Genomic DNA, 23,401 nt, shown 5'->3' on the forward strand with positions numbered 1-23,401 from the left:
TTCTTTTCTAAATCAATACAATTTCTCAAATTTATTTATTTTTCTTAAAGAAGTACTTCTAATCTCTGTCAGAAGGGAGGTTAGGAAAGGTACCCCCTCCCTTGTAAACACTGAAATACAGATCTGGGAAACCAGGATCGACACACACAAAAAGTGCATTTTACAAAATATCAACTAAAATATATTTTACATGGATTATACTTCCATTGAAATTCTACCAGCTGCAATTTCATGTTCGAAAAAATATTTCCACATCTAAGAGATTCCAAAAGCATTTAACATCTGGCAGCAGCCCCTGCCTCCTAGGATTCTTCTCTCCTTTCCTGGGGGTGAGGCTGGGTTCCTTGGCAGCACCCTAGAAAGAGCAGGCTCCAAGGGGTCCACTGCCACTGTGCTGACCTCTTACTTACGCCTTGTTCTTCCAGATACATGCCTTCCTCCAAAGAGCTTATTCAATACAAAGTCTTCCTTTTGGGTTTGGGACATGGCTTCCAAAACAAAAATTAACCTCTGAAGCCTTCAGGTCCTCATCCAGCCCAATTACCCATCAGGAACAATTTATCTTCTAAGAGTCAGCACCTGGACCTGGAGTTGCCAGGGCTTTGCCTTCAGGGTTCACTTCCACCTCCCACTGTAGCCTGTGCCAGACTGTACTCACCCCAGTGCCATCTCAGACTCCTGGACCCGTGTCACCCCTCTCTAGGGGAGGACCCAGTGCCACCTTCCACAGCATATGCCCCTGGAGCATGCCCTTGTAGAAGTGCCTGGCTGGCAGGTTCCCAGTGTTGGGCCCAAACCCAACCGCACTGCACCCTCCTCAAGCCCCATGCTCCTCTTTGGTACAAACAAGGTACAAACAACCAGGCTTCCAGCTCCTCCAAGAGCCTAGACCCAGGCCAGGACAACAGGGGACCCAGCCTCCTGATCAATCTCTAGTAGGGAGCATGAGGTGAGAACAAACCTCTGGGCGACGGAAGAAACTGAAAATGCAGGTCCTAGCTCCTAGAGTAAGTGGCTGCAGCTCTAGTCTGTGGACTGATACAGTGTTGATTCTCACTGGGATGTAAATTAGTGCAATCTACAAAAGACTAGGGTAAGGGGTGGTAGGGCAGGGGGAGCCACAGCACTCCTTTGGTTTGATTTCAGGTGGGTGTGGCTTGAAGAGTCTTGTGTGAAGTTCTGCAAGAGGTTTCCCAGAACCTCCAAGTATAAGGCAAGAGGAAAAATCTTCAGCAAATCAGGTAGCAATTTTCCTTGTCCCCTGCCCCCCACCCTCTCTCCCAGCACTCATCAGCTCTTCCAGACATGACAAGCTCCATGTTGACCAGTATTCTGGGAAGCCAGACCTGCTGGGTGGCCCTAAATGGAAAGCTGACAGTAGGCGGACACCCATGGGTGGACCGGGTCAACTTATGCCAGCACCAGTGGCTACTGCAGGGGTGAAGGAAGAAAGCCAAGGAAAAGCCTTGAGTTCAGGAAGAGGAAGTCAAAGCTTGGCTCTCTTGACTCACTGGAACAAGTCAGAGCTGTGCTAGAATCTGCAGAGCCTGATCCCAGGCTGACGGGAAGCAGCGGGTCACAGTGGGTGAGGTAAAGCTGGCTCTTGCTACCCTTGGAAGGCCTAGGAGGCTAGAAAAGGGGCTGCTGGGCCTGTTTCTGGAAGGACTTTAACCCTTCTACTTGCCCTGCCCTACCTTGACCCGTGTCCCTTAGGTCTGGCCCAACCTCAGGGAAGACTGAATCTTCAGGAGTCTCCACCCTGGAGTGCCCAAATAGGTACCCCAGGCCAAGCTGAGGGCTCAGATAACTTTTTCGTGTCCTGGCCTCCCTTTCTCCCATGTGGCCCAGAATCCATAGGGCCCCTGCCCTCCCTCCCCCCCAAGAGGACCACAGGCCAACATCCCATGGCCCTTAACCAAGTGCTGTGCTTCAAGCAGTGCCCCTACCCCAGGCCCCACTCTCCCGAAGGCAGCCCCAGTGTGAGCACAGAGAGAAGAGCTACTGGGGGTTCTTGAGGATGCGGCCATGGCGGAAGTCATAGACATGGCGGCAAAGGAACACCAGCTCAGGATCCGTGTCCTCTGGCACTGTGCGGTGTGGTGGGGTGGAGTAGTCTGAAGATGGCGGCACCAGTGCTGTCTTTCGGCTGGGAAGGCCCTCGCCCCGGCGCTTGGCCATGGCACAGAACCTGCAACCACACACAACCACACACCATTACTGCCTTCAGCACAGCCACTTTTCTAAGAAAACCAATCTCTTCCCCACACTACCCATTGAGGGGGGACTGAGAGGTGACATTGCCCCTATTCTGATCTCCAAGGCTGGGTGCATTCTGACAGCTTCCAGTTGACTTCAGCTCCTGGACACACACACCGTTCAGGGCTTCTTTCCAAAAAGCTCAGTTTTCTCTCTCAGAACACTAGTGGGCCACAACATGAGGAGAATGGGGCTAACCTGCGCTCTCTAAATTACTGTTCCTCAGGAGGAACAGTTCTATCTGATAATTAAAAAATAAAATTCCAGCCAAGTGTGGTTTTTAATCTCAGCACTTAGGAGGCAAAAGCAGGCAGATCTCTTGGAGTTCGAGGCCAGCCTGGTGTACATACTGAGTTCCAGGACTGCAGAGAGTTACACAGACTCTGTCTCAAACAAAACTAAACAAAAGGTGTTAGATGATCTTTAGTGGATAGTTATTTTGCGTTTCCTGTTTTGTGAGGTTTCCCCTTAAAACAAATAAATAAAATATAATTGTTTTATCCTTAGCAAGCCTGGTTATTTCTACACAATGGTCTTAGGCAACCCCTGTAAAAGGGTTGCTTGACCCCCAAAGGGGTCATAACCTACAGGGTGAGAAACTGTATTAGAGATAGGTTTTAGAGAAGAACATTTTAAACCATTAAGATTGGGCCCAGAGCATTATGTGATTTCCTTGGAACTCCATAAAGTTGCCCCAAATCACGCACATTGAGTCCGAGGGGAGAGGACAGCTACGGGGGCAGAGACCAGCTACGGGGGCAGAGAGTACCACCTACCTGCAGTACTCAGCAAAGGTTAGCACATAGCACTTCTCTTCGATGCAGGCCACACTGTTCTGGTCCTGATGTCTCGATGCAAAAACTTCATTCTGCAAAGGCTCAAGGGGAAAGAGGAGCGGGTTTATTATGGGAGCGAGAGAGAGGCAGCTCACTCCAGAAACAAGGCAGGCTCGGCTCCTGTGCAGGGAATGCTGACCCGAGCCAACGCCAGCAGCAACAGAGTCAGTTTCATCTAAGTCTTGACTCTGTCTGCCCACACAGCCCTAAGAAGAAAAGAAAGTGGTCCCTTTCTCCCCCATGAGATGAAAAGTCCCACACCAAAGGGGGTGGCACATGCCGTTAATCCTAGCAGATACATCTCTGTGAGTTCAAGACTGCCTGGTCTACCCATAGTAAATTCCAGGCTAGCTAGAGCTGTACTGTGAGACCCTGTTTCAAAAAGAGAAGTCCCTTAAAAAGAAAGGAAATAACAGGTGATAAAGGGGTGAGGTGCACAGTGCCACCTTGTCATCCCGCTGTTAGGACAGAACTGCTCATTTCCATTTTCAAAGCCCCGGCGCTCAAGGGTCATTATTTCCATTTGGAACATAAGCTGGGAGATGCTAACCCCCAGAGGACTTGAAGGAGGACTTGGCTGTTTCCTAGCTGTCCCTTTCGTATGCCATGTCTTAATGTCACAACCTCTTTTTTGGCCACCCTGCTAGGCAGCTCACCTCATGCATGCTGGGGCTCCGGCCTCCCTGTAAGTGCTCAGGCCTGTAATACCACAGGAGGCTCATCATCAGTTCTCCTAGGAAGACAACAGAAGAGGTCATGGCTGGAGCTAGCAACCCTGTTTATTTAAGATAGGCTGGCCACCTGCCCTAGAGGTTTCTCCAACCCGAGATCCTGGTCCCATCCTGCAGGCTCTGGCTGCCTGTGTCCCCTGACCAAGGCCAAGCACTCAGCAGCCTGGAATTCTGTTAGACAGAGAGATGGGCAAGAAGGCACTGATGGGTAAGGCCTGGACAAGTGCTTGGGCTCTGGTGACTAACGAAGCGAGTGCATGGATTCAACTCAAGTCAAAATTTCCAGCCTCTGCAGCAGCCAGACTGCCAAGAGTGGTGGTCTTGTGCCAGGCCAAACAGTAGGCAGGACCCAAATGAAGGTAGCGGTCTCTTGGGTTCAGGGGCAGGTACCTGACTCAGGGTTCTCCCAGAGGGCGGAGATCTTGGCCACATAAGGTGTAGATGTCTTTCTTGGGCCTGACTTGAGGAGGACAGTGTCACGAACTCGGATTGTCTCTCCATGTCGCTCAACTGCCTGGTAGCTCTTTCGGATGGCAGGTTCTGGCTCATCCTGGGCAATGAACCAATGACACAAATAAGTCTGAGAGCCACACTCAAGACTGACGACAGAGGGAAGCAGGGATTAACATCTCCTCTAGTTCATTAAGGCAGTCAACCCCCTAAGGTAGCTGCAAACTGGGACAGGATGGGGTGGGGAACTCCTAAGCTTGGAAAACAGTGATACCAATGAGGCTGGTTCTCTAAGCATTTGGGCACTAATGAGGTGGTCTGAGCTTGAACCCTAAATCACCATTTTAAGTGACAGAGCCTTAGGAGAGTTATCTAAACCTCAGTTTCCTCATCTAGCAAAGGGACCGTGGAGTACATACTACACACATATGGCAGTTGTGACATTAAAGAGGAAAAAGCTTGCAAAGCACTTAGTTTAAGTTCTAACATGGATTTCAGACGTACTCAACATTCTAGTGGACACTGTTTTCTCTCTCCTGCTGTTACTCCATCACTTAACTTTCTGGCTCACCCCAACCCCCCATACAGTGTGGGATGGAAAGAGGATTGAACAGGGCCGAGAAGCTGAAGACTCGGATCACCAAGAATAAGTGGCAAACAGAAACCACCAGGGCGCATGGTAAGACCTGGGTGAAAAGAACCAGAAGTTAACACTGGTTCCTGAGGTGAATTGCAGCTCCTTGTTGCCCTTAGAGTAGCCAGACCCATCTCATTAGTGTCCTATGACCTACTTCCCCTACCCTCTTCCCATCAGCTAAGTGCTAACACTCACCAGGACATACACTGCCTTCTCACAGGCGGCACCTACAGGCACCCAGCCATTAGTGCGACGGCGACGGCGGCGGCGAGGACGTGGGCGCTGAGCACGCGGTTGTTTGGGGTGGCTGGGTCTGCGGGCAGCCTTGCTCCTCACAGTGTACCTACAGCTAGAGCCTGTGCGCAGGCCAGACTTGGAACCACTTGGAGGCTTGGCGCTCTGAGGGCATGCCCGGGCTACCGTCTGCGGCTCCGAGGTGGGTGTCTGAAGATGGGGAATGGGCTCTGCTGCAGGTGGCACACTGGGCACAGGGCATCCCAGGAGGGGGTGAGCAGGTGAGGCTGGGTGGCCAGCTTCTGGGAGAGGAAATTCCAGCTGGCCGAGGGACCTGCAGCCTTCTAAAAAAGGAGAATGGGTCAAGGTAGGTAGGACAAACTCCAACCCCTCTAGCCATCTGTTTTCAGGTCCCAGGCCTGGCTTAGTTCCAAGGTGCAACTCTAAGGCCAGTTGAGACGGGAGGTGGGACTCGGGCCTTTCTTCCCCTTGGAAACTGGCCAGCAGACATTTGTATGTCCCACTCTAACTGGAAGAAGGAGGGACAGCAAAAATATCTTCGTTAGCTCTAACTTAAGATTCTCCAGGGTTTCACAGTTCTGGAGTCAGACAGACTGGGATATGAGCCCCACACCTACCACTTACCAGCCACGTGACCTCAGGCAAGTCACTCTGGCCCCTCTGCAATGTTAAGTAGTGCTTACAAGCATGACACAGAATTCCGACTGTTTTCCTTATTTACATACTAACTCATTTCACCCTTACATCCCGAGGTAGGTACTGTTACTACTGCTTTCCACGGGAGGAAACAGACACAGCAGTTACTGGCTTAGCCCATGTCATGAGGAAAGGGAGAACATTTCAATCCAGGCACTTTGGCGGAGTCTGCCTAATTACATGCCTTGTGACTATGTGTCAAGGACTGAGAATGGCGCTTGGCATACAGTGCTTATGGGTGGTCTTGCTTATGAGGGTAAAAGGTAAGGGTCTATGAGAAAAGGCCAGGAAACAGTCTGCTCTTGTTTCTCAGGACTCCAATCCATGTTAGAACCTGATATAACCAGTCTGGCCAGAGCCAAGTGGTCTATAAAGCTGTTTTATAGACCCCTACATTAAGGGGCGTGGGGGAGGAGGAAGAGCAGGGGATGGCCCAGCCCTCATCTCTCTTGCACAGGGCAGACCTGCTGGTCAGGATGGCTTTAGTCACCTCATTTCTATCAAGAAGCTGGAGGGAGCAGCCTGGAGAGAAGGTGCAGACAGCCTTTCCAGTCTAGCTGAGCATGAACCACCCCTGGGTCTTACAGCTATCAAAGCCGAGGGTGCCAAACCCACTGGTCTCTTCTTGAGTATGCGCACCCACCCTGCCTACACCCAGCTATCCACACAATGCCACGTCTGTGTATCTATTGTCTTTTCAAAGCCTGTACAGACAGCCAGGGCAAAACTATCCCACCACACCTGGTGTTGCTTCGTATGAATGCTAAACTCAGCCGGCGTGTAGGTGGACTCTTGGACATGAGGAATGTTAGTTTTTCCAAGGGATGAGGGAGAGCCCCGGATAGAAGGGACAAGGGAATGACTTGGCAAAAACCCTAGTTTCTCTTTCTCTCTCTCTTCCCCAGGTTTGGGGACTGAACCTAGGGCCTCACATGTGCTAAACACTCCTATCACCACTGAACTCCAGACCTTTCTCTTTTTTTGTTTGAGAAGTGTCTCTTTCTGTAACTCTGCCTGGTCCTGAACTCATGATCCCAGACTCAGCCTTCTGAGTAGCTGAGCTTACAGTCTTGTACCAAAGGGCCTACCTAAGACCCTCATTTCTGTATCTAAGAGTTTAAGAACGGGAATCCCAGTTTTGGAGGAGAAACTTTGTCCAATTATGTACATTAACTTCCAAGCTGGGAAACCTCACTGACAGTCTGGGCAAAGCAGGCCATTAGAGCTAGATGGGATTGTTTGTAGGCCTAGGACATTGCCTAAATGAGTAGAGACCTCCCTTCTTAAAGTCCCCTGCCTCCCAGGTAGTAGCCAGACTCAGTAGAGTCCCCTGTCCAGAGCTATATCTCAGCCTCCTGGGATGTCATGCTTTAAAAACTCCCTAGCATACCATGTGGGTCCCGACAGAGCTTACCTGCTGTAAAAGGCATTTTGTAGGGGCAGCCGCCACAGGTAGTGCCAATGTGGGTGAGAGGCAGGGGCAGCACTCCACAAATGCTGTAGCCATTCACTCCAGTGTCCTCACTGGAGCAGTAGCGAGAGGAGCTCCAAGGAGGGTGTTGGAAAGGGATGCCAGAGGGCACTGAGCTCGGGGACATGAGAAGCCCCTCATTGGGGGCTGCCACCGGAGACAGCTTGCCTTCTGGGAGCATGGGGCAAGGGGAGTAGCTCCCACACTGTAGCCCGTCTTGGCCACAGTACAGGTAGAAGCTGCCTAGCGCAGTGAGCTCAGGCCTTCCGCACAGACCACTGTAGTCTGCTGGATTGCCGGGCATCGGCAGCGGAGACAGCTGAGGTGCAGGGAAGGAGGGCTGGTGCAGTTCCTGCTTGGGGGCGGGTGACTCTTCACCTGGACGGCCAGGCTCTGGTTTCAGAGCTGCTTGCCCACCCATCAGCAGAGGCAGGTGGGGGCGCAAGGGGTCTTCCAGAGCCTTGCCCGGGACCTGGCGAGATGGCTGGATAGGTGGCCCAGGAGGAATAGCAGATGGACAAGGTTCGTCAGGCTGTTCTTGCCAGCTGGGGGGCCCTGAAGTCTCCCCAGAGCCAGTCCCCTGCCGAGCCTTGGGACAGTTCTTGTTATTGACCTTGGCCCACTTTGGCCGCAGAATCTTGGGTGCCAGGGGCTCAGTGGAGCGCCCATCTGCTTCAGCTTGGGCACGAGAGGGTCGAAGAGGTAGCTCCCGCTCCTGGCTGAGTTTCAAGAAGGCAGCTGCGTTTAGGCTAGCCAGTCTCTTGGGAGCTGGGTCTCCATCTCGTCGGGGACCTTCATCTGGGGCTGGCTCTGGGGACTGGTCTCGACTTCCTTCTCCAAGGTCTCCCAGCCGAGGTCGCTTCTTAGAGAAAGACCAGGTCCCTGTGGCCCGGTCCCGGCTACGGTGAGGGTCCCCGCCTCGGTTTCGGCGGGCACCTGCCAGACTGCTTGTGTCCTCCCGCTCCAGCAGCAGATTATTGAGGGCCTCTGCGTTGAGAGAGGCCAGGCGCCGCTTGCGGGGCTGCACAAGGCCAGTGTCCTCACTGGATGGGGCCGGACTAGGGGGCTTGGGCAGGTCGGGGGGCAGCTCATCAGCCTCATCGGCACTTCGTGGACCGGCCACGTCCAGGCGAGTCAGCAGCACTTTGCAGGCTCTGGGCTTTCCTGGAACCAGTGAGCGCTTACGCAATGGGTAGTTCTTGCGGCGCCCTGGGAGATGCCCAGGGCTCTCAGGCATGCCTGGCTCCACATCTTCAGTCCCCTGTTCCATATTGCTGTCTTCCATCTGCAGGGGCTCCCCTCGGCCAGTGGGGCCAGAACTAAGCATAGGAAGGGACTTCCTCCGAGTGTGTGTCATGGAATCCCTCCAAACTGCGGGAAAGAAGGCAGAGAATGAGAAGACCTGGTCGCTGCCCCTCTCCTGCTCCCCTGCAGCCCACCCACCCTCACCCTGCAGTTTCTCTGGCTCACTCCTGCTGTCTCCAGCTTGGAACTTCCTAGGACCTGCCTTCCAGGTATGAGCAGACCACCAGTGGCTGTGTAAGTACTGGCTCCCCCTCTCCTTCTAGCACCTAGTCCCCACGAATTAAGCCCCAGAAAGCCTGAGAAATGTCACAGACACCAGTGCCAAGGTACAGGAGGAACCGAAAGCAACAATCAGACCTCTTCTTCTGCTCCCACTAGACACCCAAGAGGAGGTTGTGAAAACAGCCAGAACGGGGCTGAGGCGGTGTGAGGCTTTAGAGACATGACCAAAGTACTTCCAACTCCTCAACTCCGGGCTTCTGAGACTAGCCAGAGGATAAACAGGTGGGCAGAGAGAGGTTTGAGTCAAAGAACCTGCCTGCTAGGCAGGGGAAGAAGGTCCCTCCATCCAGCAAGAGAGTCATAACTGCATCTTTCTGGAAAAGTCCTAACAAAGGTGAGGCCTGAGCCTGCCCAAGGAGGCAGCCCCCACGTAATTTGGTCAGATTCCAGGGAAAGGCAGCTCAGCGTGCCAGGGTTGGTAACGGATATTAAGCTAGGATCAAAGCTAGCACAGGAGAAAAACCAGTGGTCCTTGGAAGCCTTGCCTTGTACCTCACTTTTCCTTGATAGGCAAGATAGTGGGCAGGAGAGTCTCAGGAAGCCCGAGGATGCCCAAGACCAGGCATGATCCCTACCTTTGGCTTTGCAGATGTTCCCTACTATATACACTCAGGGGCAGTCTGATCTCAGGTTCTAAGTAACAAAAGGCCAGAGCTGGCTGAGCTGTGCACTGCACACTTGTACCATAAAGGCAAAGCAGATCTACAAGGGTGAGGGAGGGTGGCCAGACTACTTCCCATCTACTCTCCAAAGCACAGGGGCTGCCAAGTGAGGTGCCAGACAGTCCACGCTTCTCCTCACCAGGCACCTCAGGGACCCCTCCCCATCCAGCAGGCTAGGCTTTTCAGCTTAGTTTCCCCACTATTGTTATTCATGCTGGGAGAAGTGGAGAGGGGCGGGGACTTAACCCCAAAGATCCCAAGCCTGAGGATTTCCAGGCTTTGCCAAGTTCTTCCCCATTAGTTTTGTGGTCTTCAGCCATTAGTGGGGGTCACCGGGTGCCTTCTCTCCAGATAAGCTGCACTGGCCTGGAAAGAGGGAAAGGAAACCCAGTTGATGGGGCAGTGTAGACAACCCTCATGGAGAAAGGCCTGGGAAAATTGCAAGGGGGAAGAAGCAACGGGCCATGTGTGGGAACCTGCCACTGTCCAGAAATCAGGCCCCAGGCACAGAAGAGTAACAGGAGGCAAATCCATTCATTCTTAAATGGCAAAGCTCATAACAACTCCAGGCGTCTGTGAGGCCTGAAGTCTCTTTTCTGCTCTGACTTGGGATCGCTGTCCTGGTTGCTCAGCACACTCGTCAGCTCGCCCCTTTTACGCTTAAAAGCATCCCAGGCTCAGACAACCCACAGACCCTTTTCTCAAACCAGGAGGCACCCTGTGGCGGCGGCAGAGTATCTGCACTTGTGGGCAAAGCCAAGGTCCTGCTTCCCATTCCCAAGAAGCTTGGAGATGAAGGATGAGTGAATAGACAATGCAGCCAAACACGGGCTGAAGCCCCTCAACAGGCCCCAAGTCGCCAGAGCAGCTGGGCCTGGGAATGGCTGGGGGCCAAGGGTGAGGTCACCTGGGCCTGTGGCCTTTGAGGACATGGATACCAAGCACAGAGCAAAGGGGGTGGGCAGGAAAGAGCATAGGCACGAGGACAGCAGCTAGGGGAGGGCTGTGAGGAGGGGGGAGGCTGCCTGGTCACAGGGGTGGTAGGCTGTCCCGGGCTATCTGTCTATACTCGGTACTTCCCTCTTAGCACCCAGAAGTCCCAGGCAGAGAGGTGGGAAGCAGTAGCAGTGGCCACTCTCAGGAGCCTGTTCCTAGAGTGTTGTGTTTCCTGTAAAGATGGTTTCACTTTAACCTCGCCTTTAGTACTCCAGTCTCTCAGGGAGCCATTGCCCCCGAGGGCTGGACATCCGGTAAATCTCTACATCACAGGGTGCAAGTCCTGTTTCCAAGCCAAGCACAGGAGCCTCCTGCTAACCTCCTCTGCATCTGCCAAACCTCCTGTCACTGGCTAAAGACTGCCAGAGCCATCAAAGCACATTGCAAAATAACCTCCAGCTTTCATGTGGGGCCCAGGTGGTGCGGTCTTGAGAGGCTGGGGTCTCTGTCGCCGCCCTCTGCTGTACTTGGAAATGAGGAGCACTAGCGTGAGTCATGCTTTGAAGACCTGTGAGAACCTCAGCAGCAGCTTTTCCCTGGGGTGGGGCTAGGTGGAGGGGCTTGCAGCCTGCCAGGGAGGTGGCCCAGCAGGGCTGGCTGGGACTGCACAGAAGCCCTGGTCCCTATTCCGTGAGGACAGCCATTCCTGCGGGCCCTCTCATTTCCATGAGTTCAGCCCGGAACTTTCTACCACTGTCAAGTGATGAGCACTGCTCCTCTGCCCTCGGGAAGACCTGTCCCTGCACAAACAATCCGGGCCCCCTGAGAGAAGGTTCCTGGGAAGGATTCCCCAGGGCAATTACCTTTTACCTAGCTGGTATCAAGCAAGTTCTCACTGGGGAAAACCAGTCTGACTGTCACCAGCCCTGAACAACTGACCTAAAGGACACTGGCCGACCAGAGAGCTTCTGGGCCAAAGACCCCACAATCCCCATAAGTATAAGTCAAAGTTGGCAAGCAAGAGATCTCCATTCCAGGCACATCAAAGCCTCAAAACTTGGTGTCTGGAGCGATGGGTGCGTGAGGCTAGGCTTCAGTGTAACTCAGATCTGCCTGGGGCTAGCAGAAGCCATGCCCAGAAGCAGAAAAGACACATACCACCCTGTCAAAAAAGGCAGTGCACATGCTAGGTGCTACATATCCAGCTGAAGAACAAGGTGCTACATGTCCAACAAGAGAGGCCAGAGGTACACGTCACAGTATGAACCACTCCCATAAATTAAATCTGCCCCTGGGTAGGAAGAGATCCTCAAAACTGCCTCCTGCTCCCCTTACTACATAGTGCCCACCAGTCAATCAGTGTCCTCAGTCTCAGGACCGGAGCTATTCCCCTGAAAGAAGTAACCTTTGTCAGAAACACCAGCTTTCTTGAATCTTACCAAAGAAAAGCAACAAGCACGCAAAGGCAAAGTCTCCTTTTCATTTACATGCTCAACGGCACTTGGGAAAACAGCAGCTTCTTCTGCATGGCTTATGGTAAAGTCAGGCAAAGGTACTGCACCTCTCCATCTCTAGTGAGAAGCAGACAGAACAGAGTCTAAGGAAGGCGGCCTGACTCTGGGGCTGGGAAGCAGCTCAATGGTAGGAAACTTGTCTACCAAGTACGAGATCCTGGGTTTCACATTTAGCTTAGCAAAATGCAAAACCGAAGCTGGCTCTGACTCAAATGAACAACTCAACTTGAGGTTCCTTGTCTGAAATTGACATACCAAAATAAATCTTACTTCCCAGCACTGACAAGGATGGCAAGCCACTGTGGAAGCCTGGTGGAGAGCAGAGGCTCCTCTCCCTCCTGGCCACAGAAGAGGCACCTATCATCAGTTCCCTACAGCAGGAGCCGGGGACAATCTGGGCGAGAATCCAAACATCCAGTCAGCACTTGAACTCTGCTCTGTTACTATTCTGCCAAGGACATTCAAATGTCCATCCCAAGGAAAGATGGCAACAATGTTCCCTTTCCCTTGTGGAGCCAGGGTGGTATGAATGGGGGGAGATGGGGCCAGGATGGCATGTGTTCTGACTAAGGATCCACAGTAGGCACCCATCACACCCTGGGGCACTACCTGCTAAGAGAACAGCGGTTCTGGCCCACAGCCCCTGCTGCGGGTACTCAAGCCACCTTGCAACTGAGCTGAATTATAGAAATACCTGGGTAGGAAAGAGCATAGTGCCCAACCAACGGGAACTGCTCCCACCCACCTGGGCACAGGCTTGTTTTTGATTCTCCTTAGGTCTGGCACCCATCTGAGGAGTTACACCTGCCATCTAGAGGTGCCAATACTGTCTAGAGCCTGTAAGACCTCACCCGCTCTTCATGGGTCACACTGAGGCCTCTGGGAACCCAAGAGACACACAGCACGCAGCTGCATAGGAAGTCATGCCCACCCCACCATCCATCCCACGCAGAAAGAAGCTGGTTGTGGCAGCTCAGCTCAGCCCGATGGACAGGTCTGTTTCTAACTTTTTTCTTTAAATCGATTCTAATACCCTAGTATGAGAGCCTAAAGGGCCAAAGCTTCAGACCTTGGCTTACTTCTAGCTCCAGAGCCAAAGCCAGCCAGGCTTCTTCCACTAACCATAAAGGCACATGGATATGCTGGGAGGGGGAGCTCTAACTTAAGACTACAGATTCCCATATCTGTTAGAGATCAAAGTTTAGGGTAGTAACAGTAGCAATAGTAAGCTCTTTCTCAGGTGGTCAGAAACTGCCAATGCCTTAGTATGGAGGCAAAGCCCTTCCTATAGGTAGGGAGTAAATAAAGACAGCGCCTTTCATATCTACAGATCCCTAAGCAAGGACAGTGGGCAGAGGGCATTGAGCTTTAGTAGTGCATTAGTAGTTTCCGTGTTCTGCTTCACAAAACTGACAAATTAGAAGGTAACCATGTGCAATACCAACTAGTCTTTAGGGGTTTTCTTTAAACACTTTTTTTGTTTTTGGTGCATGTGTACATATATGTGTGAGTGCATGCACCAATAGCGCAGGTGGTCAGGACAACTTGTGGGGTAGCTGGTTTCTCTCATTCTACTATGAGGGTTCTGAAGATGGCACTCAAGAATGCCGGGCTTGGCAGGAAATGCCTTCACCCACAGAGTCGTATTGTTGGCCCAAGGGGATTTAAAGGCCCCAACACCTTAGCCATTTTACTCTCCCATAGTTCTTCCTGGTGTACAGCTCCTGTGAGAACCAGAACACCCATTGCTCATTCCCAGGCACACTGCACACTTTGATCTCTGTCCCTACCAGCAGTCCCACAGCAGAGCCCGAACTCCAAACTTTGCTTGGGTTACTTTTCAAAGCAAGACTGCTTGTTTTAAGGATTAAGTGAGATCATGTATAGAGTGCCTAGTATACACCAGGCAATACAAGCTCATTCTTTTCTTTTTCTTATTTCTAAAATTGCTTCGTGTATCAGTGTTTTGGCTGCCATGTATATGCACCCATTAGTGTGTCTGGTGCTCCCCAAAGTCAGAAGAGAACATCAGATCCTCTGACAAACAGCTGTAAGTCACCACGTGGGTGCTGGGAATCGAACCTGAGTTCTTTGAAAGAGCAATGAGTGCTCTTAACTGCTGAGCACTCTCTTGCCTAATATTTGCAAATCTCCAACATCAGTAAAATATAGGTGGGAAAAAATCTTAAGGCATACTCAATACCCTAGTAGTTTTGGGTCAGTTTGGGTGACCCCAGTGGCTTGTCAGCTACCTCTTGGTCCTGAACAGAAGTAGACCACCAGTAGTCATGAGGAGGAGAGCTACGCCCCACACCTTCCCAACAAAGAATCTTCTGATTGAGGCAGCCTTGAAAACAAGTCCCAAGGCCAAGCCTTCCAAACATTCCACTAAGGGAGAGAGTCACAAGGCAGCCTCCTCTGCTACCTAAACAGGTTGCAAGCCTGGGGGAGGTCAGGTAGCCCCCGCCTTCCCCACTACTAAATTCCATCCATTGGTTTACCTGACTGCCAGCTCACTGGCCTGACTCAGTAAGGGTAGAAAATCCATATTCAAAATCCTTGGATCTGTAAGTATTTTAGATTTCTGGGTTCCCCCACCCCAGTTCATTTTGGAAAATGTACATCTACTTTACCCTTTACCAGCTACAGATCTAAAATACAAAATTACGAGAGAGAGAGAGAGAGAGAGAGAGAGAGAGAGAGAGAGAGAGAGAGAGAATATGCTCCCCAACAACGTTTGAGGCAATCCAAAGACTTTAAATGTCTGGATTAGGGAACCCTCTGGCCTTCAACTTTACCCTCATTCCCAGGAGTCCACTGTGCGTATTCAACTTAATCCACATTCATAAATTAATTTTGTATTAACTCTTTCACGACCATCCCCTTTCCTCTCCATTTTCCATAGCTACCTCAAGGAAAAATTCTACTTGCCTTCTCCACCCCAACCATTAATGAGTAAGCATACACACATTTATGACAAAAAACGCTAGAGACAGCCTGGGCTAGGGATGTAGCTAGCACTTGTCTAGTATGCAGGCAGCAATGGGTTTGATCCCCACCACTGCATAAAACCAGGCAGTGTGATGTACAGCTGTAATCTCAGTGAGGTGCGGGATGCTCAGAAGTTCAAGGTCATCTTTGGCTACACAGTTAATGTGAGGTCTGCATAAGACCCTGTCTCAAAACAGTAAGCAGTAAATCCAGAAAGGATAGGGAGGTGGAATCAGTACCAAAGAGCCAGATCAGCCCCCAAGGTCTCTAAGTGGGCAGGGGCAGGGAACATGATTCACCAGGGGGGCTCCTACTGTCCCAAGAATGCTACTCTGTATTCTGGGTACCCAGTACCACTTAGTACATGTCAATCACTGCATCTACCTTCACAACAGTCTAGGGAAGCAGCTGTTACCATTACATCTTCAGAAGACATAAACAGGCACAAAGAGTTCAATAAAAATGAAGGAAGAAGGGAAGGAAGGACGGACGGACGGACAGATGGACTAACGGAAGGTGTGTGCCTATACATGGGAGAGCTCTGCAGGTACAGGCACATACTGCCAAGCTTCATGACCTGAGCTCAATTCTCCAGAATCCACATGGTGAAAGGAAAGTCCTGACTGCCGCAAGGTGTCCTCTGACCTACATGTGCACACGCACGCACGCACGCACTCTCCCACCCCACCTCCTAAGAAAACCCTACCTAGTATAGTAAACAGCAAGGGGGGGGGGTGTCCAGGCGTCTCAGAGCCCATACTTCCACACTGTTTTCATACTGCCACTTCCTAGGGCCTCACAGCCCAACATAACAGTTTCTCTTGAATTTCTCAGCCTAAAGAACTGTTCACACAGACAGATAGGTCCACATACCAACAAATACTAGCACTCAAGGTGAGGAGGGGGATGGAGAGTTCTAGGCAGACCGGGCTATATAGGATCCTGTCTCGAAATCATCATCTCATCTTTAGAAAAGTTGGCTCGAATTTCCAAATAAACTTTTTTTTTTTTTTTTTTTTTTTGACGCAGGGCTTCTCTGTGTAACAATCCTTGCTGCCCTGGAACTTAATTTGTAGGCCAGGCTAGCCTTGAATTTACAGAGATCTGCCTGCCTCTGCCTCCTGAGTGCTAGGATTAAAGGTGTGCGGCACCACCATTGCCCGGCCAGAATAAACTCTTACATACATTTTTGAAACAAAATCACTTTATTACTTAGAAAGTGGGGAATGCTCCAGAGACAGAGCGAGAGCACATTTTACAGTAAATCCAGAGAAAGAACTTTCCCCAAGCCTCTACTCGAGTCTACAGGCCCGAGGGAAATACCCTTCCCCGGCTCAGACTGCAATGGAGACGGAACGTGGCCTATCCCAGTGGAGACGGCCACCTAATTCACAGAGACACAGCAACTGCTCCTGCTCCTCTCTTCGGGGCAGATAATCTCTCATACTTTCAGTTTTCTCTAAAGAGCATTTCCTCTCTATAGAATTCTTTTCCACAGTCAATGGAAACTGTGAGCTCGCGTCAGGACTGGGAAATGACCACTGACCCTGATTGCAGAGGTGAGGTGGCTCTACTCTTTTGGCAACAAGTGGCACCCCGATAATAACTATTCTAAGAACACACTTCTAAACCACCTGGCAGCACAGAAACCTGATAAACAAACTGTGTTATCCCCAAACATTCTGGACAAGTGACTACAATTACAGAAGGGTCCATTCCTCTCTTCTGCAGCGGGAAACTGGAAAAATTGTATTGGCAGAGGCAGAAACTAGATACACACACCTTACTCCAAGGAAATCAACACATTTGTCCTTCCTAAATCCCAGAGAAGGAGCAGAGGCCAGAGAAAATAATCAGACCCAATACATTCTTAGCTAGTACTGATATCATTAACTATGAAAGTCTTTTCATTCAAGTAACTTGGTTATGGTATCTTAAAAGTTACTGATTCATAACACCAGACCAAGAGATAAACCCCTCATTCCTTCCTGGCATACCAAGTCTGTGGAGGAGCTCAAGAACCACCACACTGAATCAAATGAATAATCACCCTTGCAGGTATTTCCCGCTGTGCAAAGAGAAATGTAATGACCACCACTCCAGGACACCAAGTCTGAGAACTGACTGCACTCTGGGTCCTGTTCTACAAACCCAGTGGCCTCTCATCCCCAGCTTTCACACCAAGATGCCTGGCACAGGACACCCATGCCCTCACTGGGACCCCAGGACTTGGCAGCCCTGAGCAGGAATGCTCGGTGCCCACTGCTTCCTCCACTTTTTAGCCGGCTTACAGCTCATTAGTGGCAAAACCAGGAGAGGGGATATAGAAAGATAAAGGAACTGAAATTCAAACTAGTACATTTTATTCCAGCTAGGTGCCTCCCATAAAACCAGGTAGGACCTCATCATCCAAGACCTCCTGGGCATGACCTAGGAAGATCTAAGCAGCCTGAGGGGTCAGGAGCTGCATGCAGAATCTTACACCACAAGGTGTCGGGAGCCTCTGCTGCTAATTTTCACAAGCTCTGGACCACATGTGATATTCTTCCATCTTTTTAGGGCTAACAGACACTGTGTTGGCCACTAAGACAAGGCCAAACCCATAGAGCCAAAGCACCCTCTCCTCACACTCCCCTTGTCCCTCCAAAGTCAAGACACAAAGGAAACAAGCTTTGCCAGACAGTGCTAGCAAGTTCCCATAAATACTTGGGCTGGGGTAGTGCTGCTTATGTAAAATGCTTCCCCATTGAGAGATGTTGCTTTATTTACATTCTTCACGACCCATTCATAAAAAGGAGGCCCTTTAATGTCGGGACTGTTCATATAATGCTCCATAAACTCGCCAGCTTTGCTGGCAGCTTCAGTTCAACACAGGCTACTTTTGAGCTCTGGGGATTTTTTTTTCCTCCTTAAGGTTTTTTCCTCCTCCTTAATGACTCACCTTGCGACAGGGCACTGAGGCCAGATGCTGCCAGAGCAAGGTCAAGAGGAACAACAGTAATAAAATGAAAACATTCTAAGTCCTCTTAGATGCTATGATGGAGAGGTGGGGAGAAATGAAAATAATTACCAAATTTTCACTGAACTCCAATTTCTAGTAGATATGCTAGGCTGATTTTCTTTCAGGTCTACTGAAATTTCCTTCTCGGGTGTCAAATGCTACCTAGTTCAACCTCTAAATACTGGAGAGCATACGGAGGGCGCCTCCTCTATCCCTAAAGGAGAAGGGCTCTTCTTTCTGGATTGTACTTTGCATCATGGATGAATAAATTAAAAGGCTGTTTCCTCTCCTGCCAGTTCTAGACCTGCTGGCTCCGACAAGTGCAGAATCTGGTTAAGGTACTCAGGCAATGTCTGAGTAGGGAAAGGACTATGTTCCAGGATGCACACTGCAGACAGAGCAAGCAGATGAGGAGCAAGCCCAGGAGAGACGTTCTGAGGTGGCCTTTCCCTTACAGTCAAGGATAAGAAGTAGTAGGATTTTTTTCCTTAACTGACGGGGGAGAGGTCTGCATCACCATGGCAACTGTAAGGGGTGGCCTTCCTGATTAGAAGGGAAATGTTGGTCCATTAATCATCAAACTGGGGCACAAAAGAGAGGTTTGGGGGAGACAGAATGGATGCAAGATATACTTCTTCACCACTGAGCTTCAAGCCAGTCAGTCTTCTCCCATGTTCCCAAGATCCATGCTTGATCACCAATAGAAACCAACTTCTAAGAGAGCTGGAAGGATAGCATTCCCTCCTCAAAGGTACAATATGGGACAGACCTAGCCCCCAAAGTGGAAAAACACCTTCTAGAAAAGGACCCTACGAAGCCCATCCATGGACTAGCCCAGGTTTATTTTTCTCCTCTGTTCTCCGAATAGTGTTTTCTCTCTTATTTACACCCAGATGAGAAGAGGTAAAACATATGGATTCATTCAGCATGAACAGCAAGTAAATTGCAAATGAACAGAAAAGCTGGGTAGAGAGAGAGGGAGAGAATGGTTTAGTTGGGACAGGAGGAAAACAGGGTTACAGCCCCTTTTCAATTCATGTCTGTGTGGTGTCACACGAACAATCTAGGACTGACTCTCAGCAGATAGGTCAGAAGAGCGGCAAAGGAAAACACTCATCAGAGCCTCACAAACATGCCCTAGTTATATACCTTTGACAGAGAGGGTCAGAGCCCTCCAAGGACTGAATCCATACAGGGCACTTCTAGAAAAGCCAAAGGTTCCTCTCTGTCCCAGAATAGACTACACACACACACACACACACACACACACTTTAATTCACTACCCCTATCCTTAAGAAACTTCCAGCTCACAACACATTTGAGAAGACACCGTGCTAGAAAATACATTTTCCTGAACAACACCAAGACAATGGACAAGTGGAAGAGAAGGAAAGGGAAGAGCCAGGAGCAAAGGGCAGAGGAGAGACAAATGTGCAGAGTGACTGGTGAGCAGCCTTGGGGACACTGTCGGGGGTCAGAATGCAGGCAAGAGAGAGCAACCACAATTTAGTGAGTAAGAAACTGAAGGGGTCCTGTGGGGAAGAATGCTCTGGTAGCTGTGCACAGACTGGGATCAGAAGAGTCAGAGGAAGCCAGAGGAAAATGACATGGGAACACGGCAACAGAAAGGAAGGGAGGGAGACACCAAAAGAACAAACCCAAACCAGCACAGCGGTACAGAGATAATTCCAGCACTCAGGAGGCAGACAGAAGGATTGCTGCAAGTTCCTGGCTAGCCTCAGCTGGAGCGTGAGAGCTAGGGCTGGAAAGGGGAGAAGGAAGGACAGACAGAGAGGAACAGAGAGCAGAAACACACTAACGGCTCAGCTCCCCTCAACACTGATCTGACAGGCATGAGTCTCCTGCCAGGTAAAATCCCTACCACAGAGGGAAATTTTTTTTTTGGCAACTCCTTTTAACCTTCCAGCAGCCAAATCAGGTCACCCTTCCGACTGCCACCAAAAGAAGTCACATACAGTGCAACCCCAGCAAAAGCAGATTCTCCAGCCTTCTCTGGATTTTAGACATACAATTAAATTCTGTCAAACAAACTTCAGTCTCTTGTGAGAAGTAATACTCCCTTTCCCCACAAGCCTCAACTCCACCCAAGCTGGAGTACAGACTCTCCCGGGGAGAGCAATGGGTGCCATGAATGAACTCCACATCCTACTGCACTGCCCCCTTTGGCAGACAGGTAGCTTTCTCACCAAGGGCTTACAGCCAACCTTAGCGGAATGGAGCTCTTGACTGATCCCCCTGGTGTGCCACTCCAACCCAGATTTTTCTCAGCAAAAGGCCATGTTCTCAGTTGTCATTAGCCGAGTCTCCTCTCTTCCCGTTTCCAACATGTTCACATGGGGGGGTGGGCACTGGAGCTGAGTGGGTCTTTTACAAACGGGTAAACAGCATACAGCCTAGAGCTGGTCACTGCTGGGGTTATCAGCACTCTCAGCTTAAGTCAGGGATTCCAAAGTGTCCTAGGACAGTGTTGTGTCTGAGAAATGTGGTTCCCCAGAAGCTCTTTACTTTTTTTTTAGTAGAAGATATGCAGGTGTAGAAGATGGGAAGAAACGTGTCAGGTGGCACAAAAGAAGAGAACTGGAAACCTCATTTTTTCTCATCATCAAATTTCTCCCTGGATTTATGGACTTCGCTTATCATGTCCCTATGTGGGTACCTTCCTAGCTAAGAAAAACTGCTACAGCAGTAGTGAAGGCATCGACAAGCACAGTGGGGGTGTGTGTAGGGGGGTGGGTCCCTTAGTCCCAATCCAAGTAGTCAGTTGTCGGTGCTCTTAAGACTGCCGACAATGGGCCACTAGGAGACATCCCAGGTGGAGTTAAACCTCTACCGGTAGGCAGACTTGCTGAACGCCTCTCACTGCTAGCAGGCTCTGCTCGCCTCCATGAGTCCACCAAGCCGGTTCGCCACCGGCCAGGGCACTCGGTGCGCACACTCCCCCACCCCTGCCCCTCCGCCTTGGCTAAGTCGACCCCACTCTTCCCGGAGCCGCGAGGCGATCTGCGGCTAGAGCCCAGAGCCAGTGCCGCAGCTCCTCCCGGTGGACGCCCCGGCCCCCGCAGTCCCCAGGGCAGAGTCCGGCCCCGTTGCCCGCCCCTTAGGGTGGGTGCCCCGGACTCGCTCCCCTCCCCGATACCACTACCTGCGCCCGCTCGGGCGCTGCCTTTGTCCGGCCCTTCATCGCCGAGCGGGCCCCTCGGGCCCGACCTGACCCGGCCCCCAGCCCCGGAGGAGAGGCGGCGGGGTTGGAAGGGTACAAGCAGGCCGGGCCTGGAGCACCGGGTCCCGCTGTCACTTGGAGGCGGTCTGACAACTTCGATTGCCCCCGCCCCACCTCGGACTCGGCCGCCGCCCCGCACGGTCCCCATAGGGCCTCCCGCGGCCCACACTCGCTGTTCGAACCGGTCCCCTTCCGTCTTCGGCGCCTCCCTTCCTTCAGCCCGACCCGATCGGGTCCACACTACCCCTCGCCCTGGCGCGGCCCCCATCCCCACCCCCCCTCCGGCAATAGCCGGTCTGCTCCCAACCCGGGAGGGCGCCCCCCACCCCGAGAGGGCGATCCCGCGGCGACGCCCCCGGCCGCGGCCCCTTGCCTCGGGGACCGCGATGGGGGAGGGGGCGCGGCGGGGGCCTTGCCGCCCGCGCACTCGGAGGCGAGCCGGCTCCACCGCGGCGAGGAAGCGCCCCGCGTCCTCCCGCCCTCCGTAGCCCGGGACGCCCGCGCCACCGCCGCCCGGCCAAGCTGCCACCCTGCGGCCGCCACCCACCCCGCCCCCGGCCTGTGAGGCGGGCGCCCCCCGGGGGCTGTCACCTCGAGGCGCGCCGCGCTCCCCGATGGCGGGACCGCGGCGCCGGACCCGGGGGAGGGAGGCGGCGCGCGCGGGCGGGCAGGCGGCCGCACCTGCTTCTTGTCGTCCGTCCGTCCCTTCCCGGGGCTGGCGGGGGCGGCGGCGCGGCGCGCTCGGCGGGGCGCGCTGACGGGCGGCCGGTCCTCTCCCTTTTGCTAGTCCGCCTACCTAGCTCGCTCGCCCGCCCGCCCCTTCCCCCTCCTGGATCCCGGCCCCTCGCTCACCGGGACGAGCGACGCGGACGGCGCGGCTTTGGGCGCCCGCAGGCCCCGGCCGGGCTGGAATCCGGCGGCTGGAACCCCCCGGGGGCGCTCAATTCCCGGGCTCCACGCTGCTGCGTCAGCGCCTCCTCCTGGGGGCCGGGGCCGGGCGGGCGGAGCGGGGGCCGCGGTTGGGCGGGGCCGTCGGGGGGGCGGGCGCGCCTGGTCCGGGCGGGCGGACGGCAAGGGCCGGACGGGCGGGGCAGGCGGCCAGACGGGCGGGCAGCGGGGGCCGGGCTCCGGGATCCGCTACGCCGCTCGCGGTTCCCCCACAAACTCCCCGAGAGCGGAGCCTCCGCCGCCCTCCTTCCTGCTTCCTCGTCTCCAGCCAATCAGCGGCGCGCCCCTCGGCAAGCTCCGCCAATCAGCCGCCCCGCCCTGCGCTGGCCCCGCCAGCCAATCCGGCCCTCGGCTCCCCCTCCCGCTTTCCAACCAATCAGAATCGCGGGTCGGTCGTCCCGACGCAGGGGGCAGCACGAGGCGGCCGGGGGAGGCGGTGCGGGGAGTGGTGGGGCCTGGGGGGAGGGGTACGGTGCCAAGGGTGGTGGCGGGGGATGATTTTCTTTGCCGGCTTCTTGGGTTTTCCCCTCGTCTTCGGAGCCTGTGCCCGTATCCCATGGTGACCTGACCCTGAAGCCCCAGCCCCTCAGCTGCAGACCCCCACCCTGAGAAATCTTAGCTCACCCCCGCCCTGACCGTCACCCTTCTACATCCCTCTTCCCTGATAACCTCTCTAAGCACCCGCTACAGTAAACTGCGGGCCAAGGGACACCCCACCCTCCTCAGGCTGCTGCCCCCGGGGCAAAGCTTCGGGAAGACCAGCCGAAAAATCAAGCAAGAACAACACCCCCTTTTCTGCTGAAAGGGCCCCAGACTCGCGCGAAAGGGCCCCGACTGCTGAGAAGCCCCTCCCGCCCTTGCCTCATCTTTCCGACTTCCCTGCTTGCCACGTCTCCTTTCCTTCCTAGCAAGGTCGGTCCTGGCTCGGTAACCCCTCACCCGCATCTCTTTTTCCTCTTTCTGCCCTTCACCTACCGCCCCCCCACCCCGGCTCCCAATTCGCCCTCTTTCAGAAGCCGAGTGTGGAACCCTCATCCATTTCCAGCTGACAGCAGAGCCCGGTCTGTGAGTCCTTGACACCCACACACCCTCTTCCACCACCGCGGGGAACATCAGAGCTCTCTGAGGGAGGGCGAAAGGGGCGGGCAGCCCAACAGGCGCGGCTGGACACCCTCCTTGGCGTCCCCAA

The 23,401-nt window shown here is 53.0% G+C and overlaps 1 protein-coding gene across 3 annotated transcripts; it reads right to left on the reverse strand.

The window, feature by feature from the left end:
- Positions 1-22,435, reverse strand: Bahd1 (bromo adjacent homology domain containing 1). 3 transcript variants are annotated; one of them, XM_085696457.2, is made up of 7 exons: positions 22,117-22,435; positions 7,276-8,703; positions 5,106-5,488; positions 4,214-4,373; positions 3,749-3,825; positions 3,033-3,133; positions 1-2,188 (listed from the first exon to the last, which is right to left on the reverse strand). In XM_085696457.2, the coding sequence occupies exons 2-7, from the start codon at positions 8,687-8,689 to the stop codon at positions 1,999-2,001; spliced, it is 2,325 nt and encodes a 774-aa protein (XP_085552583.2). In that variant the 5' UTR covers positions 8,690-8,703; positions 22,117-22,435; the 3' UTR covers positions 1-1,998. The 3 variants fall into 3 exon arrangements, with proteins under 3 accessions (XP_085552583.2, XP_048315572.3, XP_085552584.2); XM_048459615.3 differs by lacking the exon at positions 22,117-22,435 and adding an exon at positions 11,957-12,089; XM_085696458.2 differs by lacking the exon at positions 22,117-22,435 and having other exon boundaries at positions 3,033-3,124.
- Between the last annotated feature and the right edge of the window lie 966 nt (positions 22,436-23,401).

This window comes from Myodes glareolus, chromosome 10, assembly GCF_982192425.1.
Source record: "Myodes glareolus chromosome 10, mMyoGla1.1, whole genome shotgun sequence".
In the NCBI taxonomy this organism is placed as follows: domain Eukaryota; kingdom Metazoa; phylum Chordata; class Mammalia; order Rodentia; family Cricetidae; genus Myodes; species Myodes glareolus.

What these genes read in the sequence shown, in the direction of transcription:
- Bahd1 (XM_085696457.2), bottom strand. Translation starts at nt 8,689, where the DNA reads ATGACACACACTCGGAGGAAGTCCCTTCCTATGCTTAGTTCTGGCCCC. An exon ending in GGAGCCCCAGCATGCATGAG is followed by an intron (nt 3,134 to 3,748) that starts GTGAGCTGCCTA and finishes TTTCCCCTTGAG; the next exon opens with CCTTTGCAGAATGAAGTTTT. An exon ending in ACCTTTGCTGAGTACTGCAG is followed by an intron (nt 2,189 to 3,032) that starts GTAGGTGGTACT and finishes GTGTGGTTGCAG; the next exon opens with GTTCTGTGCCATGGCCAAGC.